The sequence below is a fragment of the Parus major genome, chromosome 2 (genome assembly GCF_001522545.3).
Source record: "Parus major isolate Abel chromosome 2, Parus_major1.1, whole genome shotgun sequence".
Classification (NCBI taxonomy): domain Eukaryota; kingdom Metazoa; phylum Chordata; class Aves; order Passeriformes; family Paridae; genus Parus; species Parus major.
In genome coordinates, this window is record NC_031769.1 from 42540338 (window position 1) to 42567561 (window position 27224).

The 27224-nt window shown below is 36.6% G+C and overlaps 1 protein-coding gene across 4 annotated transcripts in view; it reads left to right on the forward strand.

Annotated features, from left to right (window-relative positions):
• NEK11 (NIMA related kinase 11) overlaps positions 1-27224 on the forward strand; it is an 83035-nt gene that overhangs the window by 42911 nt on the left and 12900 nt on the right. For all 4 annotated transcript variants that reach the window (XM_015617955.2, XM_015617956.2, XM_019005652.1 and 1 more), the window contains 3 exons: positions 13337-13461; positions 18813-18873; positions 25555-25651. In XM_015617955.2, the coding sequence (XP_015473441.1) occupies positions 13337-13461; positions 18813-18873; positions 25555-25651 (283 nt within the window). The remainder of the gene's footprint in view (positions 1-13336; positions 13462-18812; positions 18874-25554; positions 25652-27224) is intronic.

A 27224-nucleotide genomic window follows, 5' to 3' on the forward strand; every position in this document is an offset into this window, starting at 1 on the left:
GGAAAGGAATAGAGAATAATACACCTTGTACTCCTCTTTCAGTGAAAATTATCTAAACCATTATGAATCATAGTTGTATGTCATTGCAGAAGGTGTCAAATACAAAGCTTAGCTTTAGTAAGTTGTTTTGATTACTGTGGCATCTTGAGTCAGATTTAGTAGTGGTAGTTACACTTAACTGAAAGTTGGGAAAAACAAGGCAGTTTAGTTAGATAAACAAAACCCAGTTTGGGGTTTTGGACTTCACGGTGGGCAAGTTTTAGCAATGACAAAAGCATTAAACTGCTATAGACTTCCCAGGGGAGTTTAATCTTCTCTCCATGTTTGTTTTATGTAATCAGCAATGATATTCTGAACCTTTTTTTTTAATTCTAATTAGTAGCCTTGTACACTTGAGAGACATTTGAAAGAGTTCTTTGATATCACCTGTAGCTGAACAATTTGTTAGTTTCCAGGCAGGTTTATTTTCTGGAATATGGAAGATGTGAGTGGACCCAGTGGTTTTGATGTGCAGATGAACTCATTGAACTACAGAAAAGCTTCCTCAAGACTGTTTGCAGCTGGTACAAGTTCTTGAGAACTTAAATAAATGATCTGATTCTCATTCCTAAAGAGAAATGCTTCAGGCAATGTAAATACTGGTTTTTTAGCATTTTAAAATACTTTGCCTTATTGCCTAGTAGCTTAAGTACTTCTCCTGTGTATAAACCTCGACATATCACTTCTATATTGTCCATATGTTTTAACACTGGTCATTTTTGGCATACCTGGGCCTTTCATCCTTATTCTTTCCTTAAGATGCTTCCTAGCTCTTACCTCAGAATTTATAATAGGTTATTTTGGTTTTAATGCCCTAAGTTTTGAACTCACAGCTATGTTCTTTGGGTTTCCTCATTTTCCATTATTCCATTTTTCAGGGTCATCTAGTGCTTATTCTTATATTATCCTGGTTCTGGGACTTGGTCTCTCCAGCTGACACGCATACTAGAACAAAGGATTCTTTTGGTTTGCCTGTTACTTTTCACTGCTCTGCAGATTTTCAGAGAGGTGGTCAGGGTAACATTACTTGCAATAATAAAGATTTTTATTTTATTTTATTTTTATTTTATTTTATTTTATTTTATTTTATTTTATTTTATTTTATTTTATTTTATTTTTTATTTTATTTTCTATTTTATTTTATTTTCTATTTTATTTATAATTTTAATTTATTTTATTATTTTTTATTATTTTATTTTTTCTGTTTCTCTGAAGTTGCCATAATAAGTTTCTGAACAGTTTTCCATCTTTTTTGCATCTTTTTGCTTCATACTATCTAAAGTAAACAAATTTTCTTATTTTATATAAAGAGACAGACAATGGAGTGGCTAAGAAAGAGCTAGAAAAAAACGACTTCTATGATTATTGTTAGCCATATTAAATAACTGAAGTATGTTGATTGTATCATTGGAAGAGTAAATGTTCTTATTGTATTGTTTCAGCTAGTTAGACCTCTAATGTGTTCCTTAGAATACTAAACCTTTGTAAATAGAAGAAAATTAAAAGTATTTTTGCTCATTTGCAAAACTTTTATGTAATGTCTTTAATCTGCATTAAGTTTTTAGATTGGTTAATTGGAAACAAAAATTACATTTTGCTAATGAGATACTTATGAAAAGAGATTTTATAGTTATGTTTAATATTAGTTGAAAAACGTTGATATCTCTGTCTTATGTGTTTCCAGGAATTTATGGAATTGTCATCATACAAATAATTTAACTTTATGGCTGATGGAGCAGTTAAGAATATATTGTACTACTAGGAACAGTTTTGAGTTACTGTAGATATCTTTGTGTCTCTTCCATCTTCAGTTTCTCCAAGTACAAGCAAGAGACAAAAAAGCTGAAATTAGATTTCTGTAGAGAAAAACACAGACACAGAAATGCTGAGCCACTGTCAGTGCTAAATTCAAATAGTTGTGTGTTGAACATACATATATATATATATATATATATACACACACATATCTTTTGTTTTCAACGAGCAGCATAAAATGGAATACCTAATGATTAGCAATAGGAATAGCTCATGATTAATAACAGAATTCTCTTCATATTTTGATTTGGATGTTTTGTTTTCTGTTTCATTTCATAAAGTTCATTTTCTTGATTAATTATTTCTAAATGTTAAAAAGCATATTTTGCCAGTCATGACAATGACACAAGAATGAGCAATGCAAAATGTGTCAGGATAAACTTTTACCTATATTTCCTGTTCTTGCTGAGGGTTACCTACAAAATAAATTATTCATCTTCTCATGTTATCTTCAAAAAGAGAAGCCACGTAGCAATAAATTGCTTAACATCACACACAGCCTCCTGTCTCTTGACCAGTTTTTTATAGATGCTATCTCCATTTGGACTAGAATAGATAGGCCAATGTACATTTTTCTGGAGATTACTGCATTTTCAGCACATGTACTTATCTTTCATTTGTGGGTTTGTGAAAATACTGGTGAGGCAAATTACATTGTAGTGCTGGCAATCAGAGGTCAGTTCATCTAACAGGAAAAAAAGCCCAAGCTGTGATAAAGAGCTCTGCATGTTAAACTGCTCATTTCCATTAATGATAATGAGTGCAGATGGAATAAAATCATCCATTTTATAAAACATAAGCAAAAAACTATCAACAAGATAATAGGACCATGCATGACCTACAACCCAGCCTTGTTTTTATGGATGAATACAATCAGTGTCTTCCTCTGCCAGTTACAGCAAGGCAGTTCCAGCTGGGCAGGTTCATTACATGTTTAATATTTAATGATGTGGCCTCCTAAAAAGCTACTGGAACCATCACAAAAATAATGCACTGCTTCCTAATATAGCATTATAATTCACCTTCATCTTCTAGTTTACCTGACTGTGCTTGTTTTTTCTCATTCAGAAAGAATAACCAGAGAAGTAGGTACCCCCTTTTCCAGAGAACTGGATATTGACATTTTAGGATGCAGAAAGTCATTTTTGCCCTAGATTTTCCCCTGATAGACCACCTCAGCTATTCTGTGTGTGCTGCTACACGCTGGGCTAGATAATGGCAGATCTCTCAATGCATCACATTAATTATTTGAGTGCAGGTAGTTTCACTTTGGTTGCGATGTTTTCTAATGAAGCCAGATTTTACAGCATATTTCCTCTCAATTCTTTGTACAACTTAATTCCTTTTGACTTGCCTAAGTTTGCAGAGACACTGAATAAATTAGGAAACACTACTTATGGGGACTTACTGTAAAGAATCCGGGGAAATCTGTATCAGACCATGCACTGCACCCACCCATGTGGCAAAGTAGTGTGAAATATCAGAAATTTCTGAGTTTACTAGATAGGAAATCGTCTAGGTAGAGGAGCTCAATTTTGCAGCTAAAAATAGCATGAAGAGCAAGGCATTATCCTGTTCTACAACAGTAATAGTTAAAGGTTCAGGGTTTCTGATTCAAATTCTACAGTAGAGCTTGCCTTGAAATTTGCTACAGAATTATAAGCTGTATCTAAAAGTGCTTCTAGATAGTTCAATGCAATTGCAGATGCAACAAATCTACCATTTCCTTACCATCATTTTTGATCCTTCTGATTTGGATCAGTGTTTACAGTTGAAAGATAAACTGGATACAAAGCTATCTTCACTACCAAAGGCCCAGACCTTTTACAGGAACCATAAGGAGTGTTAAATTCAACAAGCCATACTCTAACAGGCATGAAAACTTAAAGCCATGCACTGACATTCATGGCTAAAATTGCCACTTTTTATTTGTATCAATTTCACAGCTCATGAGACATGGTAAACAAGGATGGAGAGGATTTATTTTTTTAAAAAGGTATTCAGGAAATGATGTATGTATCTATATTTTTAAGGACTTGTCCTCATTGTACCACTTCATCACCTGAAATGAAAGAAACCTGAAGCAAAATAACACTGGACATAAGGGGCACTAATAAAATATTATATCCTGCATTTTTGGATTGCCAGCTGGGACTTCTGTTGTGTTCACATCCATTTTTGTAAGACTCCCAGCTCTGCATAAACTGCTACTGCAGTTAATAGACATATTTTTGTGTGGGAAGGGGTCAAGTTAAAAGAAGAGAATAGCTTTAGTATTTAACTGTGGTTTTCAAATTCTTTGTACTGAAAAAAAATGTAACAAATTAAAGCCATATGAATAAAGGGACATATTATATTATTGTATTGCTTTTTATTTCTGTATCCTGCAAAGCTTATAACTTGTTAAATTCCTTAGCTTAATATCTTGCAAAACATTACACCTGGCAAATCCCTGATTTCATTACAGTTTCAAAATAGTTAAGTATGTTACAGTAATTGTGTACATTATTTCTATGTCTTCATGGCTAATTTTAAGTTATAGATATATTGCTTTGACTTTCAAGTGGGCCCTCAAATATGAAATGTTCACTCATAAAATACTGTGCTTCTTTCATAGCCTGTTATTTTTACAAGCTGTGTTGAAGGATTTTCACAGTAGTTTTTTAAGTCTTGGAGGGTTAAAAACCTGTAACAGATCTGAGCAGATCTTCCAGCATCTATGCACACACCCCTTTGTTTTGGTGCCTGTAAAATGGTACTTATTCATACTCATGAGTAAGTGAGTAACTCTAAAAGATAACCATACGAGTGATCATACTGCTCAAAGGCTTTAAGGAATAATGAAGTCTTGTTTTATTTTTCAGTCTGGCAAGTCAGAGCAGAATAGTACTTACAATAAGTGACATTAAGCACCTTTCTGCATTATTCTTGTTACATTATCCTTTGTAACCAGGAAATCCTATCTCAATTAAGAGGACAGCATTGCTGTGAGTTCTGCTGTGGTTAACCATTGGTCTCCTCTTTCATGTGGTTACCCTGCTTTCCACGATCATAAGGCTTATTCCCTGACTTGCTGCAATGATAGCGTGGGATGCTTGTGGAGAGAAATGCACTGGTTTAGTTCTGGCATTTGCAGTCACCAGTCCTACACTTGTCCTTGGAACATGGGGTGACAAACTCCTGAGACTCTTGCAGGATCTGAGGGAGTAGCGTGCTCCTCTGACCTCTTCATCTGTCTCTTGTTTTCATTGCTCGGGTTCACACTGAGCCCAACTTGTCCCAGATTCAATTAAAGGAATACTAAATCTGATTTATTCTAGCAAAATCAAGATTTAATGAAGTTTTAGCCAGAAAGTGGAAAATTAATGGCTTGTTTTTTTATCATTGACAAAGCATTATTACTCTTGTTTAAAGAGTTCTTCCCTAGAAGTGTTGCCTTTGGAGAGCAGGAGTTGAACTCTAGCCATAAGCTCTTTAGGAAAACTTTTCCAAATCTATCTACTCTTCAACATGCCAAGCTACTAAAATCTTTTCACAGATTCACAAAAATTAATTTCTTACAAGAAGTCTTGTTCTTGCAGATTCATTGAGGGAAGCTTGCAGAATAAAGTCTTTACACAGCAATTATGTAAAAAAATCCGACCATTTCCAAAGTGTGGGGAGAGCAAATTATGTTACTGTATAGCTCCTACTTTTTTTCCTTATCTATTTTTCAGACTGGTTTATTTTGGCATTGATAAAGAGAGTCTGCTCCAAAATTCACCTTGGTCAATGACTGCAGTTCAAATTATTCTGTGCTAGTCTTTTTTAAAAATGGCACAGGAGTTCCCTTCACTCCTTCCAAAGCATTATGTTAAAAAACATTTATGAAACACTCTGTGAATTTAGGAAGCAATTAGAGGCAAATGCATTGAGATTGTATAAGTAAAAAAATACTGCATACTGGATTCTATAGCAGATACTTTCAGATATTTTCATTGTTTTAAATCTTCCTTAGAAAGATGTTAGTTTTTATTCCAAGTTGTCCTACCTACAGAGCAACATAGCTTTACACTGCACCTTAGACTCAAGGTTAAACTGATGTAAATAAAGATGCACTAGGCTTTTGCTTGCAAACAAATCATCAGTGAACAGGATGGTGTTGAAAAAATTTTGAAAGGATTCCCAGTCCAGCCCCACTTGCAGTTTTATGGGTTACTTATCAAACTAGAGGGCATTTCTTGGGAGCTGAAACAGATTATATGGTGATGCAAGAAGCTGGAGACAGTTCCAAGTGAGGCAGAATTTGCTCTGAAAGAAGCTGTAAATGCTGAATTAGATTGTATATTCTATCAGTTTAGCTTTCACTGCGTGTGGCTGTCAGACAACTGCATGGAGTGAATTAGGTGACAGTGGTCTTGGTTGAATTCTCCTGCTTTATTTTCTGCTTCACAGAGCAAAGTGTGCCCCTGTGATCTTGCAAATATCTGCTTTTGCAAGTGAATTTCATCTAGGTGTTTAAGTGCTCAATACCTTTTTGCTTGGTTGCAATTATTTGCTTCTTTTTCTTACTTGTTCAACATATAATTTATATTATTGATTATATCCAAATAAAATGCATTTTGCATCTTTGCTACATCCAGACTCTTGTGTGCACAACTGCTTACACCAAGTTTGGATATGAGCCATTCCTATTTGTTTTCTTCTCTTTCTGTAAATTCTGGTTGTGAAAATGCCCCCAATTTTAGTCTTAAAAATGGCATTCTTGCACCAAATCTCAGGGAGAAGGAAGCAAGTCTCTTAAGGGGCAGATTTTGTATTAACACGCGGACTTTTTGCTGTCCAACATTGTTGGCAGACTGAAAGGAAAGGTGTCAGGAGGTTGGTATCTGCCAGATTCAGGAGGAAATCTGAGGTTTTATTTAAAAGTATTCTTTGACTGATAAAAAAAGTTTAAAATAACTCAGGGAGTAAGATAGTTTTAAGTTGATATCATTAGGTCACTTTTCCTTCCGTTTACATCTCTTGGTCTGTTCCTGCTGGAAGCAGTGCAAATAGTAGGGCAACTTATACAATAATAAGGACAATTACACATAAATGAAATGGCTTCCAAAACTCACTAAATGCTCCCTCTTACTGACTAAATTACTATGTTGTTCTTTCTTTTTATTCACCCATCATTACTAAAAAGATTTTGGAAGATTTGGAAGATTTTTAGATTTGCTGAACTTTAAACCATGTTTGAAAGTTAGCATGGCTTTTTCTTCATCATCACTGCCTACCAGAGCTCCCATTTCTGTATACATGACTAGGAAATTAGAAGAAAAAACAACAAATTATTCAGAAAACTAGGGAAAAATGTGGTTAAAGTCTTCCTTCTTGCTGTTCATTTTTGTTAACCACTCCTTTTAAGAATTTCTTTTTTCCTCTCATGGGTTGTCTATGTACTTACTGATAAAATATCATGAGGTGGAATGTTTAGGGGAAAAAAAAGAGATGTCCTTCAAATAAAATATTTCTCTTTGAAATTTAATTTTGGTTTAAAAAAGGTAATTTTTCCTTGGATAAACACTTTGAAACTTGCTACTTTCTTTCTAACATCCCCTGAGGCCACTCTGATTTACACCCTCTGCATCTCTTTTTCTAGCCATTTCACAATAGGTAATTCTTCGCCCAGTGACACCCATAAAATAATTGAAACTTTTTACTTTTTTTGAAATGCAAAGAGGAGAATTATAAAATATTAATGTTTAAATTTGGTTATATTTCTAGTTCTCATTTAGAAGAACTCATTTTACTTTATGTCTAAGCTGCACATGGCTGTGTCAGAAGATGATTAATTTAACAACTTCATAGTACTGTTGTGCTTCTCCAGAAGGATTTTCATGGGCACAAAATTCCTGTGCATCACCTAGTTCATTTCTTAAATGTATGTTCTGAGAGTCTGTTTCAGCCTAATTTAGAAGAGATGGACAAAAGATTCCACTGTCTTTCTGAACAACAGTCCTTCAGAGCTTGAAAATGCATATATCATCTATACCTGACCATAGGATGGTGATTCTCTTTGACTGAAACTTCTAAACTTGAAGGGTTTTATCTTGCATGGGGGAAAAAACCAAAACACCTCAAATCCCCAAACCAGTCTGAGCTTAGATCATAATAAAGAAGTTTTTTTTTATTTTTTTCTAATCATATGTATATGAGCTGCAGAGGGGCACAGAACCCTTGATATCCTTGTGGCACCAGCTCCTCTTGCCAGCTCCTAAGTTTCTACTTAGCTTGTTTAGTATGTATGTTAAATATGTGCACACACACAAATAGATCTGGGGTGATTCTGAACTGTTTTTGAGGAATCAAATAGCCACAGCATTATAAAATAATTTAGGATGGAAGGAACCACTGGCAGCCTAGTCCAATCCCTTGCTCAAAGCTGTTCTTTTCAGATCAGGTTATTCAGGGGTGTCTGATCAAGTTTTGATCATCTCCAAGGGTTGATTGAGCTCTTGCAGCTTCTTTAAGCCCTGTTCCAGTATTTGATCATACTCTTTTTCTTTTTTATTCATAATGTCAAATTGGAATTTAGGATGTTTCAGATGTTTGTTGTCTCTTATCCTATCACCATTCACCATCTTCCTTTTATCCTCTGATCAGATAGTCACAGACAGCAGCAAGGTTTCCCCTTGGCCTCCCTTCTTAGGGCTGAAGGGACCCTGTTCTCAGAGCACCCGGGTGCTCCATTGCTGTGCCCAGCCTGGTGTCATTGTGACATCTGCTCCAGTAACACCTGCTCGTACGGGATCAAACTGGTATTTGCTGATGCATTTCTACAGAAAGGAAAGGATCAGGGGCACCTTTGTGTTACTGACAGGGTCCTGCCAGTGGGCTGTCTTGTGGCCCAGTGCAGCACAGAGCCAGAAGGCAGAGGAATGATTTTTCCTGCTCTTGTCTCAGTGCCCAGTATGGCTCATGTACAAAGCCTTGCAAGAGGGGCAGTACAAGTGTCTTTGTCCTGGCCTTGCCTCTCAGTTTGCTGAGCTCTCTGTGTCAGTCTGTGGTAGCAGAGATGTGGAAACACTCTCTGGTGTCCTGGATCATGACACCATCTTAGGAGTCCATTTTGACATATGTACATATGACAGTACATGTCAGAACAGTTGAGTGATTTGCTCCTCACTTTCTTATGTGTGGTACTGTGCAGACCGAGGAGTGTAGCAACATGAAATTGGTAGGTGTGTGGCAGCCTTATGGTAGGAATGTGGCAGCTGAGAAAAATCTGCCTTTTTCCAGAATGCAATGTGTTGCTATATTTTATATATTAGTAAAGGCCTGTCTGCACAAACCAGTCTTTGAAATAAGTCGTGTTATTAAAGGCTAAAGTCCTTGAAACCTTCCTGCAGAAGAGAGAGTGAAGCAAAACAATATCCTTGTGTACAGGAGAAAAAATGTAAACCTGTGTGCACTAGGCAATAGTAACTTGCTTAGCCTGTTTTATAGGGCAAACCCTATAAAAGGTGTGCTAAAGATAGAAATAAACGGTGTTCACGTTTACTTCTGTGAGGGGCTCTGAGTAGCTGGCGGTCTCTCAATAGCAATGAAGCCTTTGGATCAAAAAACTACAATAGTCCTTAAGAGCCAAGTGTGACTCTGTTGCTGTGAATACAAATGGTGAAAATTTACATATGTTACACCATTCTGTTTTCTTTTTTACTTCTACTCTTTATTTTTAAAAAAATAAATTATTATTAAAAGTGGCCTTTCTTATTTTCTTCTGCATGCTCTGGAATGTGAGAATGCCGCATCAATGCAACAATGACAAGTATGACTTTGAGGCACAAGAAAATTAAGCATATTTATCAAAGTATTTTCATCTCTTTGAAGAAAATTGTTGTTGCTGAGTTACCATGCTACCTGAAACAAGCTTTTGGTGGATTTAAGCAAAATATTACAAGTATCACATTCCTATGTTTTCTGTTTACCTTGTCTTCTTGGGAAATAACCATGCTTTTACGATTTTTTTAGATAATGGGTTTTTACCCTTCATTCCACTATTAGCATCAAGTTACTGTATAGAAAGAGATCTAAAGAGGAAGTTTTTTATTCAAAGCTTGTTTTCTTTTGAATATCTTAATAGCAAGTATCAAGTGTCTCAATGCTGTGCCTAAACCATCTAGCAATAGCAAAGCAACAGCTGAGTTTGTTCTGAATTCAGTGCTTTGTAAGCAAATAAAAGCTGTTGTGACTGGCCTTGGTGCAATACACACAGCTGGATAAAGCACAAAGTGCTTTCAGAGACCAGCTGAGAGATATGGGGCTGTGAGAGGGCAGAAGCAGCTGTACAGACCCTTCCTTGTGCTCCCTGTGGAGAATATAAGTATGCTGTATCAGAGATGTTTAGCTGGATGCCAGTCCAGCTGTCAAAACAGAAGCAGGGTCCCCTGGGTTCTGCAGCAGGAGTTCTGTTTCCTCTTTCAACATGATAGACTTGGCATTGCCCTCACTAGCACCACTTCTTTACCCAAGTACCGCCCAGGCACAAATAGGCTTAGTATCTGTTTTATTTATCAGAACAAAGGACAGGGTCAAGGTCCTGTCACTGCTAGGCTTTGCAGAGGTTAAACAGCCAAGCCCAAAGACCAACATTTTTATTAAAAATACTTCTCTGAAAGCACAAACCAAAGAATTTTCTTCTGTGCTACATTACTAAGAGTGCAACTTCACTGGTGATGTTCAGGAATGGGGGCAGTAACCAGCCTTTTGTCACCTGGTTTGTGTAAACTGGAGGTGTATATGAAATTACATGGAATTATGAGAAAACTCAGGTAGAAAAATATTCTAGAGGATGGACTGCAGACATGGAAATGGAAACCTGTGGGGCCTGAACTCCCCTGATAGTGCCTGCCCTGAGCTGAAAATACCAACTCGCTCAAGCTATCAGTGCTTGGACTTTACTAGGCAAACACAGGTACAGCTTGCCATGTTGATTTATGGTATCTGCTGTGCCAAATCCACCTTATCTATTCTTGAAATTCATATGATCCTGGGTCTCAGCTCAATAAGCTGTTCTGTACTCAGATAATTCTGCAACGAACCAGAGATGTTTTGTGCATCTGTAATACATGGAGGACTGGGAGCTGGCTCTGCTATGGTAAGACTCAAAGAATTGTTATATGGAAACAGTTTTAATAAATGTGTAAGTGCTTTGAAGGCTCCTTCTTTAAAGATGCTAGTCATAAAACCAAAAAGTTTTAAGAACTTTTCTTATGTACATGCCAAATTCCCCTGCACTGGACATGCTGGCTTCTCTCAGAAATGCCACTTGGAATTGGTTTCTGAACTGGGGCCAGTAAACTTGATGGAACATCTCTAGCATCTGAACTAGCATTTCAAATTGTATTACCAAGCTCAGATTAACTGGCTGTCTATGAACAGCTGTCAAACCAATTTCACAAATGGTGAGGTGAATAACTCCAACAAGGGTGCAAAAGCTGGCATGGAACTGGAATACAGCCACTGCCAGCCTCTCTGCATAGTTCAGGAGCATCACCAGTTTTGTATGGTCATGGGCTGCTCACAAAGTATAGAGCTTACAACAGCCAGAGCAGACATTTTAAAGTTACAATTATGAGTAAAAAGACTGATTCTGATGCCTGGTTTGGTTGGAAATGGGGAGCCTTGCATTTGTTAGTACAGCAATAAACAAATGCAGAATGTGGGAGGAGAAGATGACTCAGAAAACAGCGGCATAGTCTGATGTTTGTATTACAACATAATAAATGGGCTGTTTTTTATGTATTTGAATGCACATAGACAGAATGCAGATGGACCTAATAAAATTATCCTAATCACTAGGATGACAGCCTCTCTGCAAGAAAGAAAAATTGATCACCTCACATGGAAAAGGAGATGTATCTTAATTTTGTAGTGTTCTTTCCACATAGAAAAGATGATATTTAAGATTCCCTTTTTAATGAAGTGCTGGACTTTTCTGTCAAATGGCACTTTGTAGAACTCAAGCAATTAAATAAATGCTTTCTTTGTGAGAAGACATTTTTGGGTTGAGGGTGTTCTTCTTCTGGAAACTCAGATATAGATTAGTTGTTTGTTTGTTTTTTCACACTAAGAGAGGTGAAAAATAGAAACAGGAAGGATTAGGATTAGGAATTATCACAGTGAAGCATGGGGCTTTTATACAGCTTTCATTAATATCTTAAAGCAGAAACCTGAGTGAAAATGTGTCATCATTTTGGAGCTAAATCAGGTTTATAAAGAAAGGAAGTGTTTTTGAAATTACTTTGGAGACAATAGATAGTAGACCTTATATCTCAACAGGAGATCTTAACCATCTAATGCTGCAGATAGCTACACTATTTTTCCTGAATTCTCTTTCTTTCACCTTAAAGATTAGAATTATTGTTCCTGCCCAAATTCAAATGTCTTTTAATGGATTTTAATTGCATTCCCATTTGAATCCTTTTGGGTTTTTATCCATGTGAAACAGTTAAAAAATTGATTAATAATTTTTATGTCTTATTGTTTGTATTTAATATATTTCAATGCAGTAATATTTAAGATAGTTCTTACTTCTCTGAAGGGACAGACTTAATTGAGAAGAGTGGTTGAAATTAGCATTAGCTACAGTTATGACAATGACAGTGATGATTTATGATAGCAGAACATTAAATATTTTTTGTCTTCAACTAACATTTCTTGTAGTAATATCCCCCTGAAGGAGATGCAATCAGACTTCAAACTGTTTCACTAATTCTTTTGTACAGAGTCCGGGATGCTAAAGGATTTCACCCAGTGCAGAGTGTCTGGAGTGTCTTTCAAGCTATGATGAATGTGTTGAGTTTTAATACCAATTATTCTACTTCACGGGCTCATTTGCTATATTAATATTTTACTCACTGCTATTACTAAAACTTGTGATAATAATAAATTGAGAGAGCATGACACCAAAGTATGCATTGCTTGACTTTATACTAGTTTCTTTTATTATATTATGGTTTTGCTTCAAGAAAGTCTTAAAAAATATATAGATTTAATTTCTCATATCTTCTAAACCTGTACCTGATATATATTATTTTCTATTTTAGCTTAGCAGTTGTATTCACCACAAGTTATGTGTGTTAAAGAAAATAAAACTGCGTTATAATTTCAGCTCACAAAAGCTGGATTCAATTCAATATTGGCTCTGCTTTGAGTAAATGATCCCATAAGGTCACTTCCAGCCTGATTTATTGTACAGTTTAGAGATTTCAGTGCCATATCAATATAGATCCCTTAAGTTCATTAATTCACATATGATGAGGATTTTCCCTTTGCCAGGGCAGCTTTAACAGTGCTTATCATATCATTAAAGACAAACATTTACTGTTTTTAATCTTATCCTTTGCATTGCAGAATTGCAGAATATTGACATAACACTGGTGCTATAAAGTCCATTTATATCTTTTTCAGTTAATACTTTTTTCTCTATTTTTTTTCTCATAATTGCCTTTAGAGATCCCTGAAGACCCAGAAATTGCAGAAGAATATTATAAAGATGAGTTTGAATCCTATTCAGAAGACAGTGAAGAAGAGGAAGATGCAGAATTGTCATGGACAGTCTCTAAGACAAATCACCAGGTATATGTGACCTTTGAGAACACTGTATACACTTGATGCTCATTTTCCATGAGAAAACTGAGTTTCTTCCCAAAATTCATCCTACTGACACTGCTGATTTTTTTTTTCTTTTATTAGGACTGTATGTATGTAACAATAACATTAATTAATTATATGTGTATTATAAGATATTGATGAGAAAGGTTTTTGCATTCCTTCAAGATTAAAGATAACACTTCCATGAATGCCATAAAGTAGATTATTGTCAGAAAATATCCTTGTAACTCCAAAACACTCAAAATGGGATCCTCTCAAATCATAGCTATGATTTAAATTAAATTAAAGCTGAAGGTATACTTCAAACATAAGATCCAAGTTCCAGCTCTAATTCCCAGGCAAAGATAGTCACCTCTAGTTCCTGCCTATATTAGACATATTTTTTAGGACAGTGTGATGAATGATGAGCCTAAACTGCTGCAAGACTTGGTCAGCAAATCTATAGATTTTCCCACCTTACAGAAAGTATCAGTGTAGAGAAAACTTATTGCTGAAAGGCTTAAAGTAGCTTTATCAGTTAAGGCTGCCACAAGAAAGTCAGGGATTGCAGTGTGAAAGTTGAAGTTTATTGGAAAAGGCACCTAATTTAAATCTGATCAGAATGAGCTGAGATGAATCTTGTCTGCAGTGATCAAGTCTCAGTGAAATCAATAAACTTAAGTGCCTGAGGCAGTTCTGAAAATGGATCTTCCTCAGCCATTCAGGAACTATTAATTTCTCCCATGGGCCACCAGTTTCAAGCATGTTCTACAGTGCCTCTGAATGGTACTATCTGGTTCTGCCTAGGAGCAGTTACTTTATTCTGTGATCATGCGCAAAGTTTGCAGAACAGGGTGTTATTTCTTCTGCATTACAGGGAACCAGCCAAGTAGACTTATAATCTTCACTAAATTATAAATTAATTATGGTTTTTGAAAAATTTGAACTAATAGCTTCTTTGAGATGTAGTTTTTAAGGCAAAAATAAAGTGTGAGAAATCAGAACTCTACTTCTACAACAGTAACAGGGGATTCTGAAATTGTCCCACAAGTAAAACTTGAAGTTTACTCAGAAATAGCTTCATTGAATCTAGACATGTCCTCTTAACTTTCAAATTTAACACACAGGGTGTCTTAAAATTCAGGAGCAGAATTGGTCTGAAGAAATTGTTATTCAATTGTAGAACAGTAGATTATCTTAGACAGTACTTTTTTTCAGTTTGCTGGGTTTATGCTTACCCACAGCACATAGACATGCAAAGAAACCATTGCCCAGAAAGCCTACCACAAGATACCCTTGGAAACAAAATTGCTGCTCATTTTCATCAGACTCTGAGACATTTTTTCTTTTTTAGAATGCCTTCTGAAATTTTTGTTCAACTTTCATTGATGGTATCATTAAGTGTCAATCAGTAGTTTTTTTGAACAGGCAGACTGCTGCTTAGAATTAATGAAGGGCAGAAGACAGAAATAGATTTCTCAGTAATACAGAATAAATTAGGTGTTGGCATTCAGATGTGAGGTACAACAGTCCCTCAGGTTGGACTGACTAAAAATTCCATGATAAGAAGCAGCATGGTGGGCTGGAGGAGCCATCCCACTGGTACCCCATTGTCTCTGTCCAGTCCCCGTGGCCCTGAGGCTTTGCTCTACCAGCTCACAGAGCACTGACCCTTTGTGAATGGTCCTGCACAGGCTGAGTGGAATGCACCCCCGTGACCATTTGCCTTTTGAGACTTCCTCTGTAAAAGAAGATAATTATCTGTGCTTTTCTCATGTTGATTCCAGCACCTTAAGATATTCAATAAGTGTGTTTCTGGGTATTGACACAATTTCCTTTTCTATTTCTTGGGAAGTGAAAATAGGTGATTTTTGCTTTCTCAAGTGAAAAATTCTGCCTTGAATCCAAGGTGAAAGTAGACTGAACATAGCTGTAAAAATCTGAACATCTGTGTCTGAAATCAACAAACAGAAAGGCAATACTGTGAGGGGAAGTAAGCAAGCATTATCAGGGAGAAAATATCTAATGCAGGTTGGATGGAATACACAGAGAGGTCCCTCTTTGGTTATTATAAAAGAATTTACAATTATTAACATGCACACAACACCTTCCTTTGGATATCAATGGTTATGCAAGATGAATCCCACTCAGAGGTAGGTGGGATCATGCTCAGTATTAATAATGAGCTTCAAATCCTACCAGAATAGCGAAGGTTTGCTTCTGCAGTCATTTACTTAATACCAAAACTCCTATTTCTATGATGGGATTCATACTCTTAAACTCTCTTCAAAGTATAAACTCTTTCTTCAAAGATACTTTAAACTAAGCTTTTGGAGGTGTGTGCTAAAAAAGAAATTATTCCACTGCAACATAGTAAGGGCTTGTGAAGTAATTTCTGCAAATCTCTTAAATTTCCAATTCCAAGATTGCTTTACTAGTTACTTCTGTGCAGAGAGTGCAGAAATGCTGCATCTGGTGGTGCTCTCTGGTGACCCCATTATTTCAAACAAGGATTTAAAAAAATTTCCAGTGTTCATGCAGTAGCATGGGGTCAGAAAAGTCATCTTTATGAACAGCATATTAAGGTGCAAGATGTAGAAAGGGATATGAGCTGTTTATTCAAGCTATATTAGGCTCCCATAGATGTCAAGACAGACTGAGAAGTAGCAGCCTCACATGGGTTGTAAGGCCACTTAGGAAGGTAGAGTTAGGTGCTGAAACACTGTGATTTTGGAGGTTTAAGATAGCAGCCGAGAGGGCTTTTTTTCTCCTCTTGATACCTTTCAGTACAGCCTATCTGATTTCATATACATTGGCCAGAACTGGAGTTTAGTGTCCTTTATTCCTTTATTTTGGAGCAGAAATGCACATTTACAGATTTCAAGCAGAAGTTTGACAATTGCTTCTCCAGACCTTTGCCTCTTCAAGCCTGTGGCTCTTTCCCCCATGTTTTTGTTTTTTTTCTAGGAAGAGCAGTTTCTGAATAGGGGGAAATCATGAAATAGAGTGACAAACTATTTTAAAAAATATTTTAATGTGTGATGCTTAAATGAAGTTTCATCTTGAAAAGTTAGTGGGTATTGAAGCTTCCATTGGCTTTGATTTAGCTGAGATGCTAGTGGATGCTCTTTACTGCAGTTCATCACCATGCTCTTAGTGGTTTTTCTCAGTGACCATAGTAACAGATTTACCCTCTTCATTATGACAAAGTCTAATACTGTGGTGCAGTAGGCTCCTATTTTCAAATTCCAAATTGCTTCTGAGATTGTCAAGCCAGACAATAAGACATAAATTATCATAGCTCCAGCAGCTCTGAGTGGTCTGTGTGCTGTGACCCCAAAGATGCTCCACTGGATTCCCAACACATGTTTTGGCATGGCTTATTGCTGTTAGAAGTGGAGTTGTTTGTTCTGAATCTGAAATGTGCAAGCATTCACCCACGTGCATGGGACTGCCTCTCTTCTGGGCATCCATCACAGTCCCTTGTCCATTCCATAGGGCTTTGCTTTCTCTGAAAAAAAATAAATAAAAAAATAAAAACATTAAAGAAATATATTAAATGAAACAGCTAAATCCTCTTCCAGTGCTAAACCCAAGTGGGGAAAAGACAGGAGTGATGAAAGAGGTGAAAATATATCTTTTGCCTTACAGCATAATAAGAAAACAGCTTTGTTGATATAATTGGAGTAAATATGACGTCCTGTTGTGAGAAGTCAAAGGTTTGGGAATTACAGGCTTTATCCCATGAATTTTTTATTTTAAAAAAGGTTTTATTAAAGCAATAGTGTTGTATATGGTTATTTACTATGTTTTGTCTGTCTGTCTCTAGATTTGTGGTTAACTGTTAGTGATAATGAAAATAAAAATAATTACAAAGTAATATTAGCAGAAAATCAATATAACTTTTTAGTTTTGAATGACAGAGATTTAATGACTTTTTAATGAAGTCCTAATGGTTCTTTTCTTTAGAAGTACAGAGAAATTATATCTGTAATACTAAGTCTGTCTTAATTCAATATTCAGTATGTACTGTGTATATTAACATTATGAATGCATTCCCTAGCATTTCCTGCCTGCAGAATTGGAAACCTTTGTACTGACTTGATCCAATCAGGACCCCACAGGCTGCTCCAGAAGGGCAAAGAGGCTCCTTTGAACCTAGGAGCTTGTGGGCTACCTGCTGCAATGGCCAGCCAAGCAGCTGATTCCTGCCTCGCAAGTCTCAGCTAAAGTAGCAGAGCCTGTTTCAGACATAAGTCCATGAAACAAATTGGGGTGAAGAAAAGTTAGTTTATGCTCATCCATAACAGTTCCCACTTGCACCAGAAGGTCTCTAACCAGCTGGAAGTCATTGCCAGCAATTATTGCTGTCCTGTTTAGGTACACTGGCAGTTCCTACGTTGAGAAATTTAGAATGGGCATTTTAGTAAGATCACTGAAGAACACAAAGCAGATTGTAGAAGTGGAGGTCAATAGAGTTTCTTTTTATTCCATTAAGTCTTAAAGGCATAAGTGCTGACTATTTTTTTTTAATATGCATTTTTGACATATTTTTTAGCAAGGTCAAGATTTTGACTGTCAGTTTTAATAGTCAAGAAATGCTGTGTTGTTAATGTAATATGGCAGCATCTTCTATACATTCAGAGTCCAAGTTTTTCTTGGACTTCCATAAAACTGTGATTTACTTCCTGGACAACAATCATTGCTTAATGGTCAGAACTTTAAATTTCATCTGTGTACACAAACAGCATTTCATATGAAAGATATCATGGCAAAACTGTTAGCCATCTGTTCAGTAGCAGAAGACTTGAAATATAAAAATGTTAAAATCTCTTCTTAATTAAAAATTTTTCAATTAGTTGTTACTAGACATGTAAGTAGATGCAATTACGTGAAAGATAAGTATTAATTTGCTGTGAGCAACTATCATAAGCATAAAAAATTTTGGTAGAGTTAAAAAGTACATATTTGCATTTTTCAATGTAATATTGTTTTAGATATTCCAGCACTAACTGATAATAAAATGCTGATGTATTTTCAGAGGCTGCACACCACCCTCCACAGTAAATGTATATTCCATGCACAGTTGTTCTAAACAATTGTGTTCGACAAGGAATCTGATTTAAATAGTTTGGTTATAACATCATTCCAAAACCTGATGCTTTAGGAGCAGAAAACACAGAAAATATCCTGGGCAATGTAACTTCTTTAAAGGCTAGTCTTGACACTTACTGGTGTGATACCCTCTACGTTTGTGGGATCATACCCCTGGAACATAGTGTTTGTGTTTAGGTTTGTGCTCACACTAATGCTATTCCTATTTCATTTTTTCACAGGACAGTGATATGGAGGCAATGGTTGAGCACTTGGAGAGTGTCCTGAATAGCAGCTCATTGGGTAAGATGATATATCTTCTTTAGATAGCAACAGTTATTAGCAGTCTGTATGCATCACTGTCCAACTATTTCCATTTTGTAACAAAATAACTCAAAAAATGTGATCTCCTTGAAAATTATTTCCTTTATCTACTGCAGAGAAGTATAACCATGCCAAAAGAAATGGCATAAGTATAGTTAAGTGCTTTTGTTGAAAATAATAAAGCCATAAAGCATGATAGGCAGAATGTTATTAAAAAAACTTTTAAAAACTTGGCTACTGTCATTTTTTCTCCAGAGGAAAATATTTGAGGATGTGTAAGCTATTTTATAGTTTTTAATCCTGGCAACAATAAGAGAAAATTAATTAAAATATTTAATTTTTAAAAAAAATATGATCAAGGTTTGGATAATACTTAATTTATGTAACAATATCTCATTACAGGTACAAAGAAAACAGTGAGAATTTAAGTTTGTAATTTAATCTAAAAATCTCTGGCAAAATATTGTCTATAGATTTAGAGTTTGAAAGCCTGGGTTCTTGTGGTCTGCTTAAAAGCTAAAAAGAAAACTTAAGTGAAAGAAGGCTATTTACTGTGGCTGCCACAGTCACTGTCCTCAGAGGCCACTGGGTGGGACTGTGCCAGTGTCTAGGTTTGAAAAGACAGGTATCTGCTAAGGAAGGCAGTAACTTTTCTTGAAATGGAAAAATGTAAACCTGTCCCCCTCCCCTTTTTCTGAATTATTATAATCTTGAAATCAAGGGGCATTCAGGAAAAGATATGGGAATAGGAATAAAAGCTTTTTATTAGGAAAATTAAAATAAAAATGCAGTAGTAGAAAAACAAAACAAAACAAAACCAACCAAAAAAAAACCAAAAAAAACCCCAAAAAGAACACCGAAAAACACACACAAAAAAAACCCCAACAACAACAAAAAAAACCAAAACCCACTGTCAGTGTCAGAATACAACCTGACACCCTGTTGGTCAGGTGTTGGTAGCAGTCTGATTAAATGGTGGCTGCAGTCCTCTTGGAGGGACAGGTGTAGTTCTGTTAAAACAGTGATCTTGCAGAAGGGTGTAGTTTTCCTCTGAATGTCTGGTGGTGTAAATGGGTCTTGTTATCTTCTGGGAATCCAGTGGAGAAAGGCTGACTGCAGTGCTCGAGTCTCCGATTATATCCGGGTAGGAATGCTTGGCTCCTCCCCCTGGGTGGAGCATCTATCTCCCAATGGGATGATATAATTTTATCAGTCTTTCGGTGAGACACAATGGCCCATTAACAGCAGATATCCATCCCCCTGGAGGGAGGATGGGTCTTGGAAGAGATAAAGAACGCTGCCCTACTTGGTTTTAACAGATGGTAATAGAATACCTGCTTTTGGTTACATCTTGCATTGCAACCCAAGACAGCCAGCAGCAGCCTGAGTGTGAGCTGCCTGAAAGGCCAGCTGAGTTCCTAAAGGCTCCCATGGGAACTGCAGTTTCATTTAGCTGCTTCATTTGCACTCATTCAATTGGGATAAACTTGACTTGGTATTATCTAAAACCACAACACAGGAGATTCCTAGGAAGTCCTCCTTCCAGAGATTCTTCCAGTGCTGAGCTCTGTTTCACCCCTGCTTGTGAGCATGGACAGATGGGAAGACAGAGCCAAAGAAGGAGGATGAAAGGGAGTAATCAAAGCTGTTGCCATCATAGTCTTGTAGCCACTGGTCACCTTCTGGGACCCATGTCAAGAAGACCCTCAGGACTGCATGAACACTTACATCCAGTTTCTCTTCACACTTAAAGAGAACCCCCTGCCTTCAAATTCTGCACTCATTTATGCATTTGCAACATCACTGTCTGCAATGGTTTTGCAGACGTTGAAATAAGAACAAAATTTTGCTCTGTGCTTCAATATTCTGTCATTTAATTAAAGAAAGGAATTGCCTTGAAGGCTGCTGAGAACATACAAGAATATTAGCTGAAGACAAACAGTGGACTTTTAAAACCAATCTTAGTATTAGAAACTCCCTTATCTTAATCTTTTTCATTCAGTATTAGGGACAAGAAGATGCCCTTTAAAAAATTTTAATATTGAATAATTAAATTGTACTTTTATCACTAAAAAATCTTCAACCAGTCTGTGCTGAAACTTATAGCCTTTCTCCAAGCTAAGGTAGTAATTTGGTATGATTTTCTCCAGAGAAATATATGTGATGATAATAAGAGACAAATCTCCTTTTTTCTTTTATCCATTTTTTTTCCTTTTATCTTTATGCCCAGTGTCACTGAGAAAGTTTAAACTTTCATTATTTTAAGTTCTTCCAAAATCAAGCTATAAACCTGCAGTTGGGGTAATTTTTTTGTGTTTGCTCATGTTCATTTATACCTTGCATATTCTTCACTGGGCTCTAAGTTCCCATTACATCAAATTTTTTTTGTATATGGTTCATTTTACATAGGTTAGATGTCTTTTTCACCCTAAAGCTACTTAGTCCCCTTCCAGGTCTGCATGTCTTTAACTGACCACTTACACATTGTTTTTAGCCATAGCTTTGCCACAGCCTCCCTCCTTGTTGTCCCATGCCTGTAGTCCTTTATACCTCATCCTTTGTTCCCACTTTTCAAGGCATCTACTGTTGTACCAGGCCTATGCTTCTCTACATTAATTGAATTAACTTAGTTATAAATATGTTTTTATACACAGGATACTACTATCCATCTAAAAAAATGGGTTATACTTTATAAGAATAAGTGGAAATTAAATAAAATAGAACACTACATAGTAATTAGAAGAACTACTGCTATAGCTTAAGCAATTAAATCAAAATTTCTGTCAGGACAAGACAAGATCAGACAAAGCCTGAAGCCTTGCAGACTCAGTTCCAGGTGTGTGGCCTGGTGCAAGCAGTTGGCAGTACCATATGAGTGGGCTACTGACCTACAGCAGAATTATAATGGCTGCTCCTGCAACAGTATGGATTTCATGACAATAATAGGACAATAGAAGCAGGAATTTGGCCAGGACAGAACTCTTTATAGCATCTTTCATTGTTAAAGTATTATAGAATATTATGAGTAATTTCAAGTGGTTGTTAGAGAAGGACCAGGAAGAAAAACTAGAACTTTTATGTCAGCAAAGGCCATGATAAAAAGGATGCAATAAACATACATTGTTTTTCAACGGGTGGAATTTGTTTAGAAACCTCAGTGTTCATAAAAGGACTTGGGAGGTAACTGAGTTTTCTCCTCAAGAGGTCCCAGAATCATTCCAAGTACCAGAGGTTTTGTGGTTCACAATTGCTTTTGTGTTGATTACACAGGTCCATGTGAAGTTCATTTGAAATAAGATAGGCCATGCTGATAAACTGAAAAATTGGGAAGATCCCAGAAAAAAGCTGCAAAGGATAAGGGAGTTTGAAAAAGCAATTTTAAATTTTACTAAATTTGCTTGGCATTAAGGAAGACAATGTTAGGGGCAGTTGGGTCACTTTTTATTGTTTATGAATCTGGAAAACACATCTGATTCTAATCCTTTATATCTTGTACAAAAAGGCATTGTAGGATCTCATATGTAGCATTGAAAACTAAAGAAAAGAAATCTGGAATACAAAGAGAAGTTTGTGATTCAGTGGCGATAACAGCTTCACAACACATCATGACTTATGAAGAGATGCAGTAGATGTGTATCACCAATTCTATGGTCTTTAGCAGAAATGTTTGTAGGAATGCCTTTGGACCATAATTTATGAAAACTCTTACCAAATAATGCACCTGCAAATAAATTCCTTTCCCTACAGATCCTCAGTGAAAACCTCAAACTGGTGCTCTATCACCTGAGAGGACAAAGATCTTTTGCTCTTTGCCCTACGTTGTTTCTGCAATACTGGATTAGACACTGGGAGATATTGAAATACATTCAGAAAGTCACAATACGTGGTCTTGAAAAGTCAGTGCTCTTGTTTTTTCATTTGGTTTTGCTTAATGGATCAAGAATGATATATTGGATAGAAAATGCAAATAATTATCTGGTAACTTTTTGAAGAAGCATAGTTCCTTTTCGTGTGTACATGTGTGTACATGTGAGTTCCTTTATGTGGGTACACAAACTGCCTGGAGCTGGGTGCAAAATATTTTCTTGTTCAAGTAACTACTTCTAAGAAAATACCTTTGATGTAGAAGTTGGTATGGTTATGAATCACCTCAGCAAAATTTCTTGAGGTGTGCTGTAGCACCAATGTATCAAGCTCTTAGCAGTCTTCACTGAGAACTCTTTTTTTTTAATGATTAACCACACCTTTGCAGCATCCTACAATATTCAGGCTGTGCTGCCTTGCAGTAGCCAGAAAATCATATTAAATGGAGAAGAAGATAGAGAGTTTGCACAAAGAGATGAAGTTTTTCTTGGCCAACTGCCAATGTGTAAAATAGACAAAATATTGTTTAGCCAGAAATCCCAGGGGAAAAAAAAACCAAAAGAAAAAAGCAAACAAGAAGAATGTGTTTAATAAGAAAATGTCAGAGGAGAAGGAAATTATGTAGCAATAAATATACTGAATTCACTAAACAGAAAGAATATGCTGAGCTCTTACTACAGTGATATATCCTGTAATAATAGTAATGCCAGAATTTATCTGGTGCCCCTGGTTAAATGTAGTCTTTCTTCAGAGACTGCAAGGTTTGTATTTTCCTTAGGCTGCTGGTGCTCAGGGCATCAATTTTTAATTGGTTTCAGAGCACCAAAGCCCTACATCTGGGCCTTAATACTGCCCCAGCTGAGAGAGGAGCATGCAGCCCAGTAAGTCACAAGCACTGCTTTGCACAGCACCTGGGGTTTCCTCAGAGCTATCCTGAGGATAGCTGAATTTTCCAATGTCACTAAAGGAGTTGAATGCTTACAGACTCCATGTAAAAACATATGGATATGCATTTGCACTGTTACAGTAAATGATCAGGGAATGGTTTTTGCATTAATGGGTGAAATAACTGGTTGCCAGTAAGAACTGGGCTTGTCATTTTTTCATTTTTTAAACTACATTAATTATACCTGAGTTGTGTAAGGCAACAGAAAACTCCTAGCCATTAGGTGTAAAGATAAGCTAGAAAAATGTTTTTAAATGTGCAATTGTTTGTCCATCCTGCTAACAGAATCAAAAATCCATTTCTTCTGTGCTTCTAAGCTTCTGAATCCAGCAGACACTCACTGTGAGTTATTCAGTAGGATCACTCATGATGGAAAGTTTTAATCTCAGTATTCAAATGGATATGATCAGGGTCTAGAATCATGTAAGGCATAGGAGCTTAACTGTTGGCAGAGCCATGGTTACACATTCCAGGGAAACATTTAGTGTTCTCTGGGGGTGTCTACACCAGCTCATACAGGGAGTGGAGCTGCAAGCTCCCTTTGGCTGCATGTAATCCCTTTAATGCAGTCCAAACTAAGCCAAATCCCAGCTGAGTCCCAGCTAAAAACCCCTGGTAGGAGGGAGTGTGTGTTTATTTAGACAAGACATTGTGTTAACATGTTTGACTTTTGGCTTGTTCCTACCCTATGCAAAGCCCTCCCATGCCTGTTCAGAACTTGGGGCCTGTGTGGCACAGCCCACTCATTTACACCCTGATACATCTCCTGTTTCAGGAAGTGAAATCCTAACGCCAAACCATTTGCAAGAAGAAGCTAAAATAGCTGCTTTGTTCAGCTTAACAAACTGAAAGCTGAAATAGGATCTCTTTTTCCAGTTATAAAGAAATTAAAGGAGTATGCAAAAGGGAAGGAAAAAACTACATAAGCCAAGGGAAAGTACTGGCACAGGAGGAAAATGAGCATGAGCTGCTCGATAAAGAAATTTTATCAGGAAAGAAGGGAGATTTTAGCTACTAGTTCCCAGTGAGGCTTTGAAATTGTCTTTCAATGAGAGCAGTCAGGGAAAAAAGTACATACATTTCTTAGGAAAACCACAGTCTTATATGATGGGATGACTACATGAAATTGCAGCATATTTGAGCTGATAACCCTGACAGTCCTCTGTGATTCAGCACTTCAATGTTCCTGTGGAGGAGTTCCTCAGTGGTGTGTGAGCCCTAAGTCCTGAAATAACACAGCAGCTCACAAGGCCTGCAAACAGAAAGAGTGGAAATGTGTGTTTATGCATATGTTATTTCTTACACATACATATGTATTTACATATACAGTATGTTTTTATACATATATATATGTATTCATACATAAAAAGATTACCTTTTTCTGAAGGAGAAACTGATGTTGTAAGATAAATCCTTCCAGTAATGATCTTTACAGTAATGATCAAGCTCAAGGAGAGACTTTCCTGTTAGGATGAATGTTCTTGTTCTTAAAGATAAGTAAAAAAATAATGTGAGAAAATGCATATGGTCTCATAAAATTTAATTTTATTGGATGTTTATCCATCCCAGCACTTCCTCAAGTGATTGTCCTTTCTGTTGTAATTCCTTGTGTATTATACAGAAGGAAAATTATTATTATTATTCTGGTGCCTTTAAGCTATAAACCTACTTGGCCCTCAGAAAGGAGTTGCCCTTAATGTACATTTAATAATTTAATTAATCTTTAATTAATGTGGCACTGCCTTGTGAGAAACAGGAATAGTCTTCCTCCTTCTGACTGCCCTTGGTTCTGCAGTAGAGCTCATGGGATGAAGGTGAATAAGCTTGTGTGTCTGTGCATTGATTTGTAGGCTCGAGGACTGTCACCGGAGTGTCTCCAGGGGTGCCCCAGGGATTCAGAGCTCTCAACAGCACAATGGCTGAGACCAAGCTGAAACACATGAGGGAGTAAGTAGCATATTTATGTGTTACCAATGTGCAGGCAAAAAATATGGCTTTGAAAAACTGCAAAGCGCAGCAAATAAAACCCAAAAATACCATCAACAAAAAGAAGTGGATGGTAAGGTGTTTAGAGACTTGCTTGCTTGCCTCCAGAGAGGATGAAAGCTGACCCTCACTTCTGATTGCTTTCTTGTAAGCTGAACAATCACTGACATCCTTCCAGGATCCAGTTTGCCTTTCCTGCTGTCGGTGTCATTCTGAATTTCACTTGCTGTATTAGCACAGCCCATGCCCATAAATCACCTGCAGATGTACACATTACCATCACATTTGATCCCTCACCCACACTTCATTCTTGCCTGGAATGAAAAGTAAGTGGGTTTGTTTCCCATGGTGATATGATGTTTTAAACTAACCAAAATTGCTGCTGTTTTCTGGGATTTTCAAATGAGAGAGAGGAATGTATATGGGCAGTTCCCTTTGAAACTCATTGTCTACCTGTTTTCAGCATTGCTGAAATCCCAGCTTTATTTATAAAGGTTTCAGTGTCTTAATAAAACAAAGTTCTGTGCTTCCTTTCTAGAATATACTGGTTAATGTACCTTGAGCCTTTATCTTGATTGAGTAATTTCTGTCCTTCCAAGATTTATTGCATCCTTACTTAGGTGCTGATCTGATAATCATAGTGATGTGTATTATTTTTGAGCTCTATTCTTTACAATGTTGCATGATTCAACTGCTCTCAGAATGTAAACTCTTTAAAAAAGGGCAATTTTTTCTCTTGTGTAGGTGGACAGTGCCAATAATGTGGTGGATGTTACTGGAATACAAATAAGTTCAAACAGTAGATGCTAATAGTTATTTAAGTGAGCTCTCTGAAGAAAATGAGTAGAATTACAACAGCATTGATAGCAATCACTGTTTAAAACAAATCACCATGTACTTCAGGAAAATACCAATCACATTTACTCCTGATAGAAGTTGTTTTGTTTTATATTATTTCAAGATGCAGCAGCTCCCAGGGTTTCACTTCATGGCTTACCCTTTATTGTGCAACCAGTCTCAGGTCTCACAGCCTTCCACTTACACTGCTTTCCATTCTCCTTTCATGGAAACTACTAATAAAAAGAAATTAATGCAGTTTGTTGTCCCAGCTACTTACAAGGTGAGATTTTTTGTCAAAATGCCTACTAAACTTACAGATTTCATCCAGTGTTCTCATGGTTCCTGGATAAAACTTAAAACATTTGAACTTCATGATCATTGCTTTTAGGGCTGAGGTATGATTAGATCACTTCTTTCTAATTCTTTTTTTCCAGTACTGTTTCATGGTTTTCATGGTTTGTTGTGACTCACAATATTGTCTTTTCTCCAAAATATAGCATGACTTTTTTTATTTTCTAAATACATAAAGGTGAGAAAGGACTTAATTGCTTGGAATGTGAAGTGTTAAGGAACAAAGCAAGGAAAAGAGTACCCAGCATGTCTAGTCAAGGAGATCCCTGCAAACTCTGATCCATGGCCAATCTGCACACAGGGCACAGTAGGGTTTTCACTGGTGAGAAGGAAGTGCATTTGG